This window comes from Ranitomeya variabilis, chromosome 3 (genome assembly GCF_051348905.1).
Source record: "Ranitomeya variabilis isolate aRanVar5 chromosome 3, aRanVar5.hap1, whole genome shotgun sequence".
Taxonomy (NCBI): domain Eukaryota; kingdom Metazoa; phylum Chordata; class Amphibia; order Anura; family Dendrobatidae; genus Ranitomeya; species Ranitomeya variabilis.
In genome coordinates, this window is record NC_135234.1 from 377,962,542 (window position 1) to 377,978,685 (window position 16,144).

The window sequence follows — 16,144 nt, forward strand, 5'->3', positions numbered from 1 at the left end:
CAGCCACACTGCCCGGGGGAGGAGGGGAGAGCCCGGACTCACCTGGTGACATCGGGCAGGGGCACAGCCCGGGGGAGGAGGGGAGAGCCCGGACTCACCTGGTGGCATCGGGCAGGGGCACAGCCCGGGGGAGGAGGAGAGAGCCCGGACTCACCTGGTGACATCGGGCAGGGGCACAGCCCGGGGGAGGAGGAGAGAGCCCGGACTCACCTGGTGACATCGGGCAGGGGCACAGTCCGGACTCACCTGGTGACATCGGGCAGCCACTGTGCTGTCAGGCTGGGCCACTCCAGGGCGTGAGTCATCACCAGGTCGTACAGGAAAGGGGTGTTCTTCTTCCAGATCTTGTACTCTTCGTTTATGACCCGCTCCTCCACAGCATCATCAAACGCAGCTGTGCCCGGACACAAGGAAGAGGCTGCAGCACCAGTGAGGAACTACACGGCACCGTACACACTACAGTACCGGCTGCACATCACCGCACACGAGCAGCCAACTTTCTCCACACTTACCCTCCTTATCCGCCATGGTGCTTGTACGGCCTGCAACGTAGCGTCCGGACCTCACAACTGGTGCCGCCGTTTACTGTCCCGGTTCTAGGACCAACTCCTCCCTTGTGTCTCCGGTCTCCGGCCTGCTCCTCCCGCTATTGTTTCCCGCCTCCCCCGTGTCTCGGAGCCGCGCACATTCGCGCCAACCTAGTCCAATCAGAATTGTACAGGAGCTCTGTATGCAGCCAATCACAGATCTAGGCGTCACGAAGGCGGAGCAGAAGCAAATTACGCGCGCTCGACTTCCAAATTGGAAGCACCGCCCAGTAGGCGTGGTTTCGTATCGCCATGACAACAGAGGAATATGGAGGGTTAAAAAAGAGGCAGCAAGGGATGTTAGGGTCCCAGAGGTCTGGCTGTCAGGAGTTAGCAGTGGGGGCTCACTCCGGCACATATAGTACTGCATGGTGAGGAAAGACCTGCCGGCCCCGTGCCCTCCACCTACACTCCTACAGTGGTTCTCACCAGGTGTATGGATTTCGGAAAGATCAGTGGCCACCACTACAACTGGATCTACAAAGTAGAGTATATGGATATAATCAGCCTTAACCCTTCAATAACCACCAATACATCTTTTTACTGACCTGATGTGTAAGGGTATGTCTCCACGTTCAGGATTGCATCAGGATTTGGTCAGGATTTTTCATCATTATCTGTAAGCCAAAACCAGGAGTGGAACAATTAGAGGAAAATTATAAAAGAAACATATGCTCCACTTCTGCATTTATCACCCACTCCTGGTTTTGGCTTACAAATACTGAGGTAAAATACGGACCAAATCCTGATGCAATCCTGAACGTGGACACATACCCTTAGGCTACTTTCACACTAGCGTCGTGCACTGCACGTCGCTATGAGTCGTTTTCTTGAAAAAAAGCATCCTGCAAAAGTGCTTGCAGGATGCGTTTTTTCTCCATAGACTTGCATTAGCGACGCAGTGCTACACGTCGCAACCGTCGTGCGACGGTTGCTTCGTGTTTCATCGGACCGTCGCCACCAAAAAACGTTGCATGTAACGTTTTTTGGTGCGTCGTGTCCAGCATTTCCGACCGCGCATGCGTGGCCGGAACTCCGCCTCCCCGCACCTCACAATGGGGCAGCGGATGCGTTGAAAAACAGCATCCGCTGCCCCCATTGTGCGGCGCTTTCACAGTATGCGTCGGTGCGCTGCAACGTCGCATTGCGACGTGCAGTGCACGAAGCTAATGTGAAAGTAGCCTTAGGCTATGTGCACACGTTGCGGATTCGGCTTAGGAATTTCTGGTGCGGATTCTGCCTCTCCTGGCAGAAAACGCACCTGCGTTTTTTGTGCGGTTCCGTAGCGGTTTTTTGTGTGTTTTTGCTGCGGTTTTCTTGCGGATTTGCTGCGTTTTTTACCTCTGCGGTTTTCTATAATGGAATGGGTACAAAAACACTGCAGATTCACAAAAAAGAAGTGACATGCTGCTTCTTTTAAACCGCAGCGTTTCCGCAGCGGATTTTCCGCAAAGTGTGCACAGCATTTTTTTTTTCTCATTGATTTACATTGTACTGTAAATCAATTGCAGATCTGCAATCCATAGGGGTGGAGCCGCATATTCATGACTAGGGTTGAGCGAAACGGGTCGATCATTTTCAAAAGTCGCCGACTTTTGGCTAAGTCGGCGTCTCATGAAACCCGATCCGACCCCTGTGCTTGTCGGCCATGCGGTACGCGACTTTCGCGCCAAAGTCGCGTTTCAATGACGCGAAAAGCGCCATTTCTCAGCCAATGAAGGTGAACGCAGAGTGTGGGCAGCGTGATGACATAGATCCTGGTCCCCACCATCTTAGAGAAGGGCATTGCAGTGATTGGCTTGCTGTCTGCGGCGTCACAGGGGCTATAAAGGGGCGTTCCCGCCGACCGCCATCTTACTGCTGCTGATCTGAGCTTAGGGACAGGTTGCTGCCGCTTCATCAGAAGCAGGGAGAGCGTTAGGCAGGGTCCACTAACCACCAAACCGCTTGTGCTGCAGCGATTTCCACTGTCCAACACCACCTTCGGTGTGCAGGAACAGTGGAAGCTATTTTTTTTTTTTTTTCCCCTCAGCGCTGTAGCTCATTGGGCTGCCCTAGAAGGCTCCGTGATAGCTGTATTGCTGTGTGTACGCCACTGTGGAAACCAACTGCTTTTTTCAAAGCACATATCCTCTTGTTCCTTCCTTTCTGCACAGCTATCTTTTTTGTTTGTCCACACTTTTTATTTAATTTGTGCATCAGTCCACTCCTATTGCTGCCTGCCATACCTGGCTTACATTACTGCAGGGAGATAGTAATTGTAGGACAGTTTTTTTTTTTTTTTTGTTTTTTTTTTGGGGGAGATTAAGATTGGCATTTCTGCTACAGTGCCATCCCTGTGTGTGCCATCTCTCACTGAGTGGGCCATAGAAAGCCTATTTATTTTTTCCGTGATTTGTGTTCTAAAATCTACCTCAACACAGAAACACTACATCAATCAGTGGGAGAAAAATATTGGCCTCAGTCAGGGCTTGTGTGCCACTGCTGTGTGTGCGCTATCTCTCATTCAGTGGGCTATAGCAAGCCTATATTTTTTTTTTTTTTTTTTTTTTTTAATATTATTTGGTTTCAAAAGTCTCCCTGAAAAAAAAAAAAAACCTAAAAAAACAGTGGGAGAGTAATATTGCCCTTTCAGCTTGTGTGCCAGTCTTGACTCCTGGGTGTGCCACCTCTCTCCCTCTCATTCAGTGGGCCATAGAAAGCCTATTTATTTTTTTTTTTAAATATTATTGGGTTTCTAAAGTCTCCCTGAAAAAAACAAAAAATACATAAAAAAACAGTGGGAGAGTAATATTGCCCTTTCAGCTTGTGTGCCAGTCTTGACTCCTGGGTGTGCCACCTCTCTCCCTCTCATTCAGTGGGCCATAGAAAGCCTTTTTTTTTTTTGGTTTTTTTAATATTATTTGGTTTCTAAAGTCTCCCTGAAAAAAACAAAAAAAAACATAAAAAACAGTGGGAGAGTAATATTGCCCTTTCAGCTTGTGCGCCAGTCTTGACTCCTGGTTGTGCCACCTCTCTCTCTCTAATTGTGGGCCATAGAAAGCCTTTTTTTTTTTTTAAAATATTATTGGGTTTCTAAAGTCTCCCTGAAAAAACAAAAAATACATAAAAAAACAGTGGGAGAGTAATATTGCCCTTTCAGCTTGTGTGCCAGTCTTGACTCCTGGGTGTGCCACCTCTCTCCCTTTCATTCAGTGGGCCATAGAAAGCCTATTTATTTTTTTTTTTAAATATTATTGGGTTTCTAAAGTCTCCCTGAAAAAAACAAAAAATACATAAAAAAACAGTGGGAGAGTAATATTGCCCTTTCAGCTTGTGTGCCAGTCTTGACTCCTGGGTGTGCCACCTCTCTCCCTCTCATTCAGTGGGCCATAGAAAGCCTTTTTTTTTTTTGGTTTTTTTAATATTATTTGGTTTCTAAAGTCTCCCTGAAAAAAACAAAAAAAAACATAAAAAACAGTGGGAGAGTAATATTGCCCTTTCAGCTTGTGCGCCAGTCTTGACTCCTGGTTGTGCCACCTCTCTCTCTCTAATTGTGGGCCATAGAAAGCCTTTTTTTTTTTTAAAAATATTATTGGGTTTCTAAAGTCTCCCTGAAAAAACAAAAAATACATAAAAAAACAGTGGGAGAGTAATATTGCCCTTTCAGCTTGTGTGCCAGTCTTGACTCCTGGGTGTGCCACCTCTCTCCCTTTCATTCAGTGGGCCATAGAAAGCCTATTTATTTTTTTTTTTAAATATTATTGGGTTTCTAAAGTCTCCCTGAAAAAAACAAAAAATACATAAAAAAACAGTGGGAGAGTAATATTGCCCTTTCAGCTTGTGTGCCAGTCTTGACTCCTGGGTGTGCCACCTCTCTCCCTCTCATTCAGTGGGCCATAGAAAGCCTTTTTTTTTTTTGGTTTTTTTAATATTATTTGGTTTCTAAAGTCTCCCTGAAAAAAACAAAAAAAAACATAAAAAACAGTGGGAGAGTAATATTGCCCTTTCAGCTTGTGCGCCAGTCTTGACTCCTGGTTGTGCCACCTCTCTCTCTCTAATTGTGGGCCATAGAAAGCCTTTTTTTTTTTTTAAAATATTATTGGGTTTCTAAAGTCTCCCTGAAAAAACAAAAAATACATAAAAAAACAGTGGGAGAGTAATATTGCCCTTTCAGCTTGTGTGCCAGTCTTGACTCCTGGGTGTGCCACCTCTCTCTCTCTAATTGTGGGCCATAGAAAGCCTTTTTTTTTTTTTTTTTTAATATTATTTGGTTTCTAAAGTCTCCCTGAAAAAAACAAAAAAAACATAAAAAACAGTGGGAGAGTAATATTGCCCTTTCAGCTTGTGTGCCAGTCTTGACTCCTGGGTGTGCCACCTCTCTCTCTCTAATTGTGGGCCATAGAAAGCCTTTTTTTTTTTTTTTTTTAATATTATTTGGTTTCTAAAGTCTCCCTGAAAAAAACAAAAAAAACATAAAAAACAGTGGGAGAGTAATATTGCCCTTTCAGCTTGTGCGCCAGTCTTGACTCCTGGTTGTGCCACCTCTCTCTCTCTAATTGTGGGCCATAGAAAGCCTTTTTTTTTTTTTTTTTTAATATTATTTGGTTTCTAAAGTCTCCCTGAGAAAAAAAAATAAATAAATTAGGTGGGAGATTAATATTGACATTAGTGCTTGAGTGACAGTCCTGCGTGTGTGTCATCTCTGTGATTTTGTGCCACAGAAAACAGAGTGTGTAACATTGTGCCTGATTTTCCTTGTGGTCTCACCAACCTGTTAAGGGATATTGAAATCATACTGAAGTTATAGCTCACCGTGTAAGTTGTTTGATAGCAACAAATAAAGTTACTTTGGTTAAGATTTTAAAACAATGAGGAAGTCTGGTGCAAGAGGTCGTCGTGGGCGTTCATTGTCAGCTGGTAATGATGGTAGTGGTAGTGGAGCATCAGGTGGTCGTGGGGATAAAAATATTCCACCTAAGTCTGGAGCTGTGGAGCCAGTTTCGTCGTCAGGCTACACAAGGCCTCGAACGCTCTCTTTTCTGGGAGTAGGAAAACCGCTTTTAAAGGCGGAGCAGCAACAGCAAGTTTTGGCTTACATTGCAGACTCAGCCTCTAGCTCTTTTGCCTCCTCTTCCGAAACTGGTAAATGTAAAAGCAGCGCGTCGCTTGTGGATGTTCACGGTCAGGGACAAGTCGCTTCCTTGTCCTCCTCAGCAAAAACTACAACAAGAGAGAAGGATGCAGCAGGCGACACAACGGGTCACTCCATGGAGCTCTTTACACATACCGTCCCTGGCTTAGAAAGTGAAACATTTAACAGGCCATGCCCATTACAAGTATATTCTGACATGGAGTGCACTGATGCACAGCCACAGCCAGAGTACTATGCTGCTCCTTTGACTCAGACCACCACATTGCCCTCTCAGGGTACAGATCCACAATCAGACCCTGATGAGACTATGTTGCCCCGCCACGAACGCTATACCACCGACCGACACAGTGACACAGACGAAGTTGCACACGAGCTCGAAGAGGAGGTAATAGATGACCCAGTTATTGACCCCGATTGGCAGCCATTGGGGGAACAGGGTGCAGGCGGCAGTAGTTCAGAAGCGGAGGTGGAGGAGGGGCCGCAGCAGGCATCAACATCGCAACAGGTTCCATCTGCCGGGCCCGTATCTGGACCAAAACGCGTGTCAAAGCCAAAACCTGTTGGAGCACAGCGTTGCCATCCGGTTAAAGCTCAGTCTGCAATCCCTGAAAAGGGATCAGAGTCTAGGAAGAGTGCAGTCTGGCATTTTTTTAAACAACATCCAACTGATCAGCGCAAAGTCATCTGTCAAAAATGTTCAACTAGCTTAAGCAGAGGTCAGAATCTGAAAAGTCTAAATACTAGTTGCATGCATAGACACTTAACCACCATGCATTCTCAAGCCTGGACTAACTACCAAACGTCCCTCAAGGTTGTAGCACCCTCGGCCAATGAAGCTAGTCAGCAACGCAACATCCCTTCCGTCACTGTAAGGCCACCATTTTCCGCACCACCGGCAGTATCTGTGCAGGTTTCTTTGCCAGCCAAAAGCAGTCAGGGTCAGGGAATCACCAGTTTTGTAGGAGGAAATATTGCATGTAGGGCACCGGCGGAAACAATACCGTCTCCAACCGTCTCTCAGTCTGCCATGTCCACCGGCACACCCGAAAGTTCCACGATCTACAGCTCTCCAGTCCAGCTCACCCTACATGAGACTCTGGTTAGAAAAAGGAAGTACTTATCCTCGCATCCGCGTACACAGGGTTTTAACGCCCACATAGCTAGACTAATCTCGTTAGAGATGATGCCCTACCGGTTAGTTGAAAGCGAAGCTTTCAAAGCCCTGATGGAGTACGCTGAACCACGATACGAGCTACCCAGTCGACACTTTTTTTCCAGAAAAGCCATCCCAGCCCTGCACCAGCATGTTAAACAGCGCATCGTCCATGCACTCAGGCAATCTGTGAGTACAAAGGTGCACCTGACTACAGATGCATGGACCAGTAGGCATGGCCAGGGACGTTATGTGTCCATCACGGCACACTGGGTGAATGTGGTGGATGCAGGGTCCACAGGCGACATCAATTTAGGGACAGTTGTGCCTAGCCCACGGTCTAGGAAACAGTTGGCTGTAGGCGTTCGCACCCCCTCCTCCTCCTCCTCGTCCTCCTGCAGAAGCTACAGCTCTTCCACAGAACGCAGTCGGCCAACCACTCCATCGGCAGATGACACTGTTGCACACCAGTTGTCCCATTATGGGCCAGCTACTGCCAAGCGTCAGCAGGCTGTATTGGCTATGAAGTGTTTGGGCGACAACAGACACACCGCGGAAGTTCTGTCCGAGTTCTTGCAACAAGAAACGCAGTCGTGGCTGGGCACAGTAGATCTTGAGGCAGGCAAGGTAGTGAGTGATAACGGAAGGAATTTCATGGCTGCCATCTCCCTTTCCCAACTGAAACACATTCCTTGCCTGGCTCACACCTTAAACCTGGTGGTGCAGTGCTTATTGAAAACTTATCCTGGGTTCTCCGACCTGCTCCTCAAAGTGCGTGCACTTTGCTCACATATCCGACGTTCGCCTGTACACGCCAGCCGTATGCAGACCTATCAGCGGTCTTTGAACCTTCCCCAGCATCGCCTAATCATAGACGTTGCAACAAGGTGGAACTCAACACTGCACATGCTTCAGAGACTGTGCGAACAGAGGCGTGCTGTTATTTATTTGTGGGAGGATACACGGGCAGGCAGTAGGATGGCAGACATGGAGTTGTCAGGTGTGCAGTGGTCGAAGATACAAGACATGTGTCAAGTCCTTCAGTGTTTTGAGGAATGCACACGGCTGGTTAGTGCAGACAACGCCGTAATAAGCATGAGCATCCCCCTAATGCGTCTGCTGATGCAAAGTTTGACGCACATAAAGGAGCAGGCGTCTGCACCAGAGGAAGAGGGAAGCCTTGATGACAGTCAGCCATTGTCTGGTCAGGGCAGTGTACAGGACGAGGTAGCGGGCGAAGAGGAGGTGGAGGACGAGGAGGATGATGGGGATGAGTATATTTTTAATGCGGAAACTTTCACGGGGGCACAGGAAATTGGTTGCGTGTCACGGCCGGGTTCTGGTTTTTTGAGGGACACAAGTGACGTAGATTTGCCTGCAACTGCCCCTCAACCAATCACAACCGGAGATTTGACAAGTGGAACTTTGGCCCACATGGCGGATTATGCCTTACGTATCCTACAAAGGGACACACGCATTACGAAAATGATGAACGATGACGATTACTGGTTGGCCTGCCTCCTTGATCCACGCTATAAAGGCAAATTGCAAAATATTATGCCACATGAGAACTTGGAACTAATATTAGCAACCAAACAATCAACTCTTGTTGACCGTTTGCTTCAGGCATTCCCAGCACACAGCGCACGTGATCGTTCTCACACGAGCTCCAGGGGGCAGCAGACTAGGAGTGTTAGGGGTGCACACATCAGAAGTGGCGTTGGACAGAGGGGTTTTCTGACCAGGTTGTGGAGTGATTTTGCTATGACCGCAGACAGGACAGGTACTGCTGCATCAATTGAAAGTGACAGGAGACAACATTTGTCCAGTATGGTTACTAACTATTTTTCATCCCTTATCGATGTTCGCCCTCAACCGTCATTCCCATTTGATTACTGGGCCTCCAAATTAGACACCTGGCCAGAATTGGCAGAATATGCATTGCAGGAGCTTGCTTGCCCGGCAGCAAGTGTCCTATCAGAAAGAGTATTCAGTGCTGCAGGGTCAATATTAACCGAAAAAAGGACTCGTCTGGCTACCCAAAATGTTGACGATCTAACATTCATTAAAATGAACCACAACTGGATTTCAAAATCTTTTGCCCCACCTTGCCCGGCCGACACCTAGCTTTCCTATGAAAAGCTCTTGCCTGTGAATTACTTTTCTAATGTCTAATTTGCTGCTGCAGATTGTACAGCATACGACATGTTTACACCTCCCTAAATGGCCAAACTCCCCACACGGGGCCGTGGTATCGCGACTTGGCGCAAGCACCCGTGAGACTGCTGTTTGTCTGAAGAGGTGGGTGTGCTCGCTTTTGGTTGACGGCATTGCTACTGGGTCCCTCATAGTACAATGTAGTGTCTCTGGCGGTGGTGGTGCGCACCCAACGTCAGACACACCGTTGTAACATGAGTGGCCCTGGGGCGGTCCCGCCGGCCTCAAGAGAGTTCCCCCCTACCCCAGCTCAAACTGGGCTCTACTACGTGCAAAATTATGTCGCACAGCTCCACCAATCTTTAGTCTATTCGCTGACATCATTCAATGTCTGGCACTGACAATACAAATTTGTAGACATCTATGATGCAACTTAAAGTAGTCTGTGTCTGTGTCCTATATTGGCACCATTAAATAGTTACTGCCAAATTACTATGTCAGAAACACAGCAGATGAGCCCACCCCTGTACCTAAGTATGCCATCTTTTTTTTTGTTTTGGTTGTTTTGCGAGACATTAACATCTATTTATATTTTGGGAGTACTGGGACAGACACTCCTTGCACTACTCCTCCACTCAGCACCAAGCTGCCTGCCCGTGTATCCATGTAACCGCTGTAAAACTGCCATGAGCCTATTGTTTGTTATTTTAGGCCTTTGATAGCCTGTCTGCGGTCCCTACTCCTCCACTGACCACCAAGCTGCCTGCCCGTGTATCCATGTAACCGCTGTAAAACTGCCATGAGCCTATTGTTTGTTATTTTAGGCCTTTGAAGCCTTTCTGCGCTCCCTCCTTCCACTAGTCCTCCACTGACCAGACCACTGCTGCCCGTGTACCCCTGGAACCAATTTTAAAGTGCCTACAGCCAGCCCATTTTATTGTGTTAGGCCTTCGAAGCCTGTCTGCGGTCCCTCCTTCCACTAGGCCTCCACTGACCAGACCACTGCTGCCCGTGTACCCCTGGAACCAATTTTAAAGTGCCTACAGCCAGCCCATTTTATTGTGTTAGGCCTTCGAAGCCTGTCTGCGGTCCATACTTCCACTAGTCCTCCACTGACCAGACCACTGCTGCCCGTGTACCCCTGGAACCAATTTTAAAGTGCCTACAGTCAGCCCATTTTATTGTGTTAGGCCTTCGAAGCCTGTCTGCGGTCCATACTTCCACTAGTCCTCCACTGACCAGACCACTGCTGCCCGTGTACCCCTGGAACCAATTTTAAAGTGCCTACAGCCAGCCCATTTTATTGTGTTAGGCCTTCGAAGCCTGTCTGCGGTCCATACTTTAAATACTCCTCCACTCAGCACCAAGCTGCCTGCCCGTGTATCCATGTAACCGCTGTAAAACTGCCATGAGCCTATTGTTTGTTATGTTAGGCCTTTGATAGCCTGTCTGCGGTCCCTACTTTAAATACTCCTCCACTCACCACCACCAAGCTGCCTGCCCGTGTATCCATGTAACCGCTGTGAAACTGCCATGAGCCTATTGTTTGTTATTTTAGGCCTTTGATAGCCTGTCTGCGGTCCCTACTTTAAATACTCCTCCACTCACCACCAAGCTGCCTGCCCGTGTATCCATGTAACCGCTGTAAAACTGCCATGAGCCTATTGTTTGTTATGTTAGGCCTTTGAAGCCTTTCTGCGCTCCCTCCTTCCACTAGGCCTCCACTGACCAGACCACTGCTGCCCGTGTACCCCTGGAACCAATTTTAAAGTGCCTACAGCCAGCCCATTTTATTGTGTTAGGCCTTCGAAGCCTGTCTGCGGTCCATACTTCCACTAGTCCTCCACTGACCAGACCACTGCTGCCCGTGTACCCCTGGAACCAATTTTAAAGTGCCTACAGTCAGCCCATTTTATTGTGTTAGGCCTTCGAAGCCTGTCTGCGGTCCATACTTCCACTAGGCCTCCACTGACCAGACCACTGCTGCCCGTGTACCCCTGGAACCAATTTTAAAGTGCCTACAGCCAGCCCATTTTATTGTGTTAGGCCTTCGAAGCCTGTCTGCGGTCCATACTTTAAATACTCCTCCACTCAGCACCAAGCTGCCTGCCCGTGTATCCATGTAACCGCTGTAAAACTGCCATGAGCCTATTGTTTGTTATGTTAGGCCTTTGATAGCCTGTCTGCGGTCCCTACTTTAAATACTCCTCCACTCACCACCAAGCTGCCTGCCCGTGTATCCATGTAACCGCTGTAAAACTGCCATGAGCCTATTGTTTGTTATTTTAGGCCTTTGATAGCCTGTCTGCGGTCCCTACTTTAAATACTCCTCCACTCATCACCAGCTGCCTGCCCGTGTATCCATGTAACCGCTGTAAAACTGCCATGAGCCTATTGTTTGTTATTTTAGGCCTTTGATAGCCTGTCTGCGGTCCCTACTTTAAATACTCCTCCACTGACCACCAAGCTGCCTGCCCGTGTATCCATGTAACCGCTGTAAAACTGCCATGAGCCTATTGTTTGTTATGTTAGGCCTTTGATAGCCTGTCTGCGGTCCTTACTTTAAATACTCCTCCACTCACCACCTAGCTGCCTGTGTATCCATGTAACCGATGTAAAACTGCCATGACTGCCTACTGTTTGTTATTTTAGGCCTTTGATAGCCTGTCTGCGGCCCCTACTTGCAATACTCCTCCACTGACCACAATGCTGCCTGGAGTGCCTGCCTGTGTATCCATGTAACCGATGTAAAACTGCCATGACTGCCTACTGTTTGTTATTTTAGGCCTTTGATAGCCTGTCTGCGGCCCCTACTTGCAATACTCCTCCACTGAGCACAATGCTGCCTGGAGTGCCTGCCTGTGTATCCATGTAACCGATGTAAAACTGCCATGACTGCCTACTGTTTGTTATTTTAGGCCTTTGATAGCCTGTCTGCAGCCCCTACTTGCAATACTCCTCCACTGACCACACCAATGCTGCCCGTGTACCCCTGGAACCTATTTAAAAGTTCATAGAGCCTAGTTATATATTTTATTTACTATTAATAAGGCCATGATGGACTACGCTGTACCACGCTACAAGCTAACCAGTCGACACTTCTTTTGCGAGAAAAGCCATCCCAACCCTCCACCAGCATGTAGAAGACCGCATTGTCCATGCACTCTGGCAATCTGTGAGTACAAAGGTGCACCTGACAACAGACGCATGGACCTGTAGGCATGGCCACGGAAGATTACGTGTCCATTACGGCGCAATGGGTTAATGTGGTGGATGCATGGTCCACAGGGGACAGCCTACTAAGTCTGTCTGCAGTCCCTAATTCAAATTGTCCTCCACTGTCTAAATCGGAACTTCCACCTTCTGGCTTTCGGCCTATAGTATCAGAAATTAAACTGCATTTGGCCTTCAACTTTGGTTAGGGCCTACTAACGGCTTCTGCCCCTCCCTGGTGTTGCCCTCAACTAAATAAAGCTGAGCTTCAACCTTCCGGCTCTCATTATGTGGTTTAAAAAAAAAAAATGGTGGTTAGGGCCTACTAACGGCTTCTGCCCCTCCCTGGTGTTGTCCTCAACTAAATAAAGCTGAGCTTCAACCTTCCGGCTCTCATTAAGTGGTTTTTAAAAAAAAATGGTGGTTAGGGCCTACTAACGGCTTCTGCCCCTCCCTGGTGTTGTCCTCAACTAAATAAAGCTGAGCTTCAACCTTCCGGCTCTCATTAAGTGGTTTTAAAAAAAAAAAAATTGGTGGTTAGGGCCTACTAACGGCTTCTGCCCCTCCCTGGTGTTGTCCTCAACTAAATAAAGCTGAGCTTCAACCTTCCGGCTCTCATTAAGTGGTTTTAAAAAAAAAAAAATTGGTGGTTAGGGCCTACTAACGGCTTCTGCCCCTCCCTGGTGTTGTCCTCAACTAAATAAAGCTGAGCTTCAACCTTCCGGCTCTCATTAAGTGGTTTTTAAAAAAAAATGGTGGTTAGGGCCTACTAACGGCTTCTGCCCCTCCCTGGTGTTGTCCTCAACTAAATAAAGCTGAGCTTCAACCTTCCGGCTCTCATTATGTGGTTTTAAAAAAAAAAAAATGGTGGTTAGGGCCTACTAACGGCTTCTGCCCCTCCCTGGTGTTGTCCTCAACTAAATAAAGCTGAGCTTCAACCTTCCGGCTCTCATTAAGTGGTTTTTAAAAAAAAATGGTGGTTAGGGCCTACTAACGGCTTCTGCCCCTCCCTGGTGTTGTCCTCAACTAAATAAAGCTGAGCTTCAACCTTCCGGCTCTCATTATGTGTTTTTAAAAAAAAAATGGTGGTTAGGGCCTACTAACGGCTTCTGCCCCTCCCTGGTGTTGTCCTCAACTAAATAAAGCTGAGCTTCAACCTTCCGGCTCTCATTAAGTGGTTTTAAAAAAAAAAAAAATGGTGGTTAGGGCCTACTAACGGCTTCTGCCCCTCCCTGGTGTTGCCCTCAACTAAATAAAGCTGAGCTTCAACCTTCTGCTCCAAATTACCATTTTAAAAAATGCAATAGGCTTTTCCGGCCTACTAAAGGTGTCTGCCCCTCCCTGGTGTTGTCCTCAACTGAACAAAGCTGAGCTTCCACATTCTGGCTTTCGCCCTATACTATCAGATATTAAACTGCATTTGGCCTACTAGTGTGGTTAGGCCCTTGAAACAGTGTCTGCTGCTCTTGGGTTTGCTACTCCACTGAACAAAGCAATGCCGCCTGTTTAGTCCTGTTACCAATTTTGAACTGCATGTAGCCTACTTTATTCTTTGGCCCTATATCTGTTTCCTCCTCATCCTGCCCATTGCCCAGCCACTGCTAAATGAGTCTGCTGGTACATTGACCTAGACCACTACATTCCCCTTGTACTCTACACAGCCAGAATCTGTCCCTGCTGAAAGTAAGGTTCCCCTTCCCGCATGTTATACCACCTTACACAGGGACAAAGAGGAAGGTGCAGATGAAAGTGCAGGTTCCTTCATCAGGTGGGGGGGCATACTCGTTGGCGACGTCACTGGCACAGGGCCCCTCAGAGTACGCAAAAGTGTCGCTGCTGGTGGGAGGCGCCCCCGCCATGCAAACACACCGCCGTACTTTGAGGGGCCCTGTGCCAGTGGCAATGCGAACGAGTGGGCCCCCCCCTGCTTGCTCAGGATCACAGCACTTGCAACTTTTAAATACTTACCTTTCCCTGCAACACCGCCGTGACGTAGTCCGCATTTCCTGGGCCCACGAAAAACTTGAGCCAGCCCTACTCCCCCCACAACTTTCCCCCAATTCCCTATGCCCAACTATTATTATACAGTTAATTAAGATTGGCAAGCTTCAGAAACAAGAATGGATGTTTTTGGCATTAAAATGGGCACTGTAGGTGTTTTCCTGGCCTCCACTCACTGCCGACTATGCTTCCCCATTGACTTGCATTGGGTTTCGTGTTTCGGTCGATCCCCGACTTTTAGCGATAATCGGCCGACTGCACTCGACTCGACTCTGGACAAAATCGGGTTTCCCAAAACCCTACTCGATCTTAAAAAAATGAAAGTCGCTCAACCCTATTCATGACTAATGGGCGGCACCACGTGACCGCTCATACAGGAGAAGCTGCGGCGCAGAGAGGACGCTTCGAGGGTGCCGGGTGAGTATTTTCTTTCCAGCGGTGGGGCGCACAGGGGGTGGGAGGGGGGTGGTGACAAAGTTCTTTATTACAACCACAAAAAAAACCAAAATACAATGATTTTTCATTTCTTATCTCCAGCGAACGCTGCTGGAGAGAAGAAATGAATGGCGGCTTCAGCACCACGCTGGGGGGACAGCGCTTACTGTAGCGCTGTCTCCTGCACGGCACACGGACTGCACACGGAGAAGGTCCGTGTGCGGTACGTGTTTTACACGGACCCATTGACTTTAATGGGTCCGTGTGATCCGTGCACTCCCACGAACACTGACATGTCTCCGTGTTTTGCACGCGGACACACGGTCCGCGAAAACACGCTGACATGTGCAGAGACACATTGATTTTAATGTGTCTATGTGAGTCAGTGTCTCCGGTACGTGAGAAAACTGACACCTCACGTACCGGAATCACTGACGTGTGAAACCGGCCTAAGGCCGGTTTCACACGTCAGTGGCTCCGTTACGTGAGGTGACAGTTTCCTCACGTACCGGAGCCACTGACACACGTAGACCCATTAAAATCAATGCATCTGTGCAGATGTCATTGATTTTTTGCGGACTGTGTCTCCGTGTGCCAAACACGGAGACATGTCAGTGTTCATGGGAGCGCACGTATTACACGGACCCATTAAAGTCAATGGGTCTGTGTAAAACACGGACCACACACGGACCTTCTCCGTGTGCAGTCCGTGTGGCGTGCAGGAGACAGCGCTACAGTAAGCGCTGTCCCCCCCACATGGTGCTGAAGCCGCCATTCATATCTTCTCTGCAGCAGCGTTTGCTGCATAGAAGATATGAATAATAGTGTTTAAAAGAAAGATCTACGTGTCCGCCGCCCTCCCACCCCCTGTGCGCCCCCCCGCTGTTCTGAAAATACTCACCCGCCTCCCTCGCAGTGTTCTGTGCTGGCCGCCCTTTCTACTGTATGCGGTCACGTGGGGCCGCCGGTTAGAGTCATGAATAGGTGGCTCCACCTCCCATAGGGGTGGAGCCGCCTATTCATGACTGTAAATGAGCGGCCCCACATGACCGCATACAGTAGAAGGCGCGGTCAGACCAGGAAGCATCGACAGCCAACGAGGGAAGCGGGTGAGTATTTTCAGAACAGCGGGGGGGCGCACAGGGGGTGGGGGGGCGGCGGACACATAGATCTTTCTTTCACTATTATTCATATCTTCTATGCAGCAAACGCTGCTGCACAGAAGATATGGATCGCGGCTTCAGCACGATGCAGTGTACCACACGCGTGGGTACCACACGCTCCGTGTGGTACCCACTCGGCACACGGGCGGCACACGTGTGCCGCATGTATGGCCTACGTGAGCTCACGGGCACACGGACACGGATAACTCCGGTACCGATTTTTTCCGGTACCGGAATTATCTGGACGTGTGGGACAGCCCTAAAAGAGACTAGCCTCCCCATACAGGTGACAATCCAGCAG

General features: G+C 48.4%; 1 protein-coding gene across 1 annotated transcript in view; it reads right to left on the minus strand.

Annotated features, from left to right (window-relative positions):
• Positions 1 to 920, minus strand: part of RBBP4 (RB binding protein 4, chromatin remodeling factor) — a 39,633-nt gene extending 38,713 nt beyond the window's left edge. Inside the window, exons 1-2 of the mRNA XM_077295998.1 lie at positions 513 to 920; positions 247 to 394 (exon numbers count right to left, since the gene is read on the minus strand). Of these exons, the coding sequence (XP_077152113.1) occupies positions 247 to 394; positions 513 to 528 (164 nt within the window). The 5' untranslated portion in view covers positions 529 to 920. The remainder of the gene's footprint in view (positions 1 to 246; positions 395 to 512) is intronic.
• Positions 921 to 16,144: the final 15,224 nt, after the last annotated feature.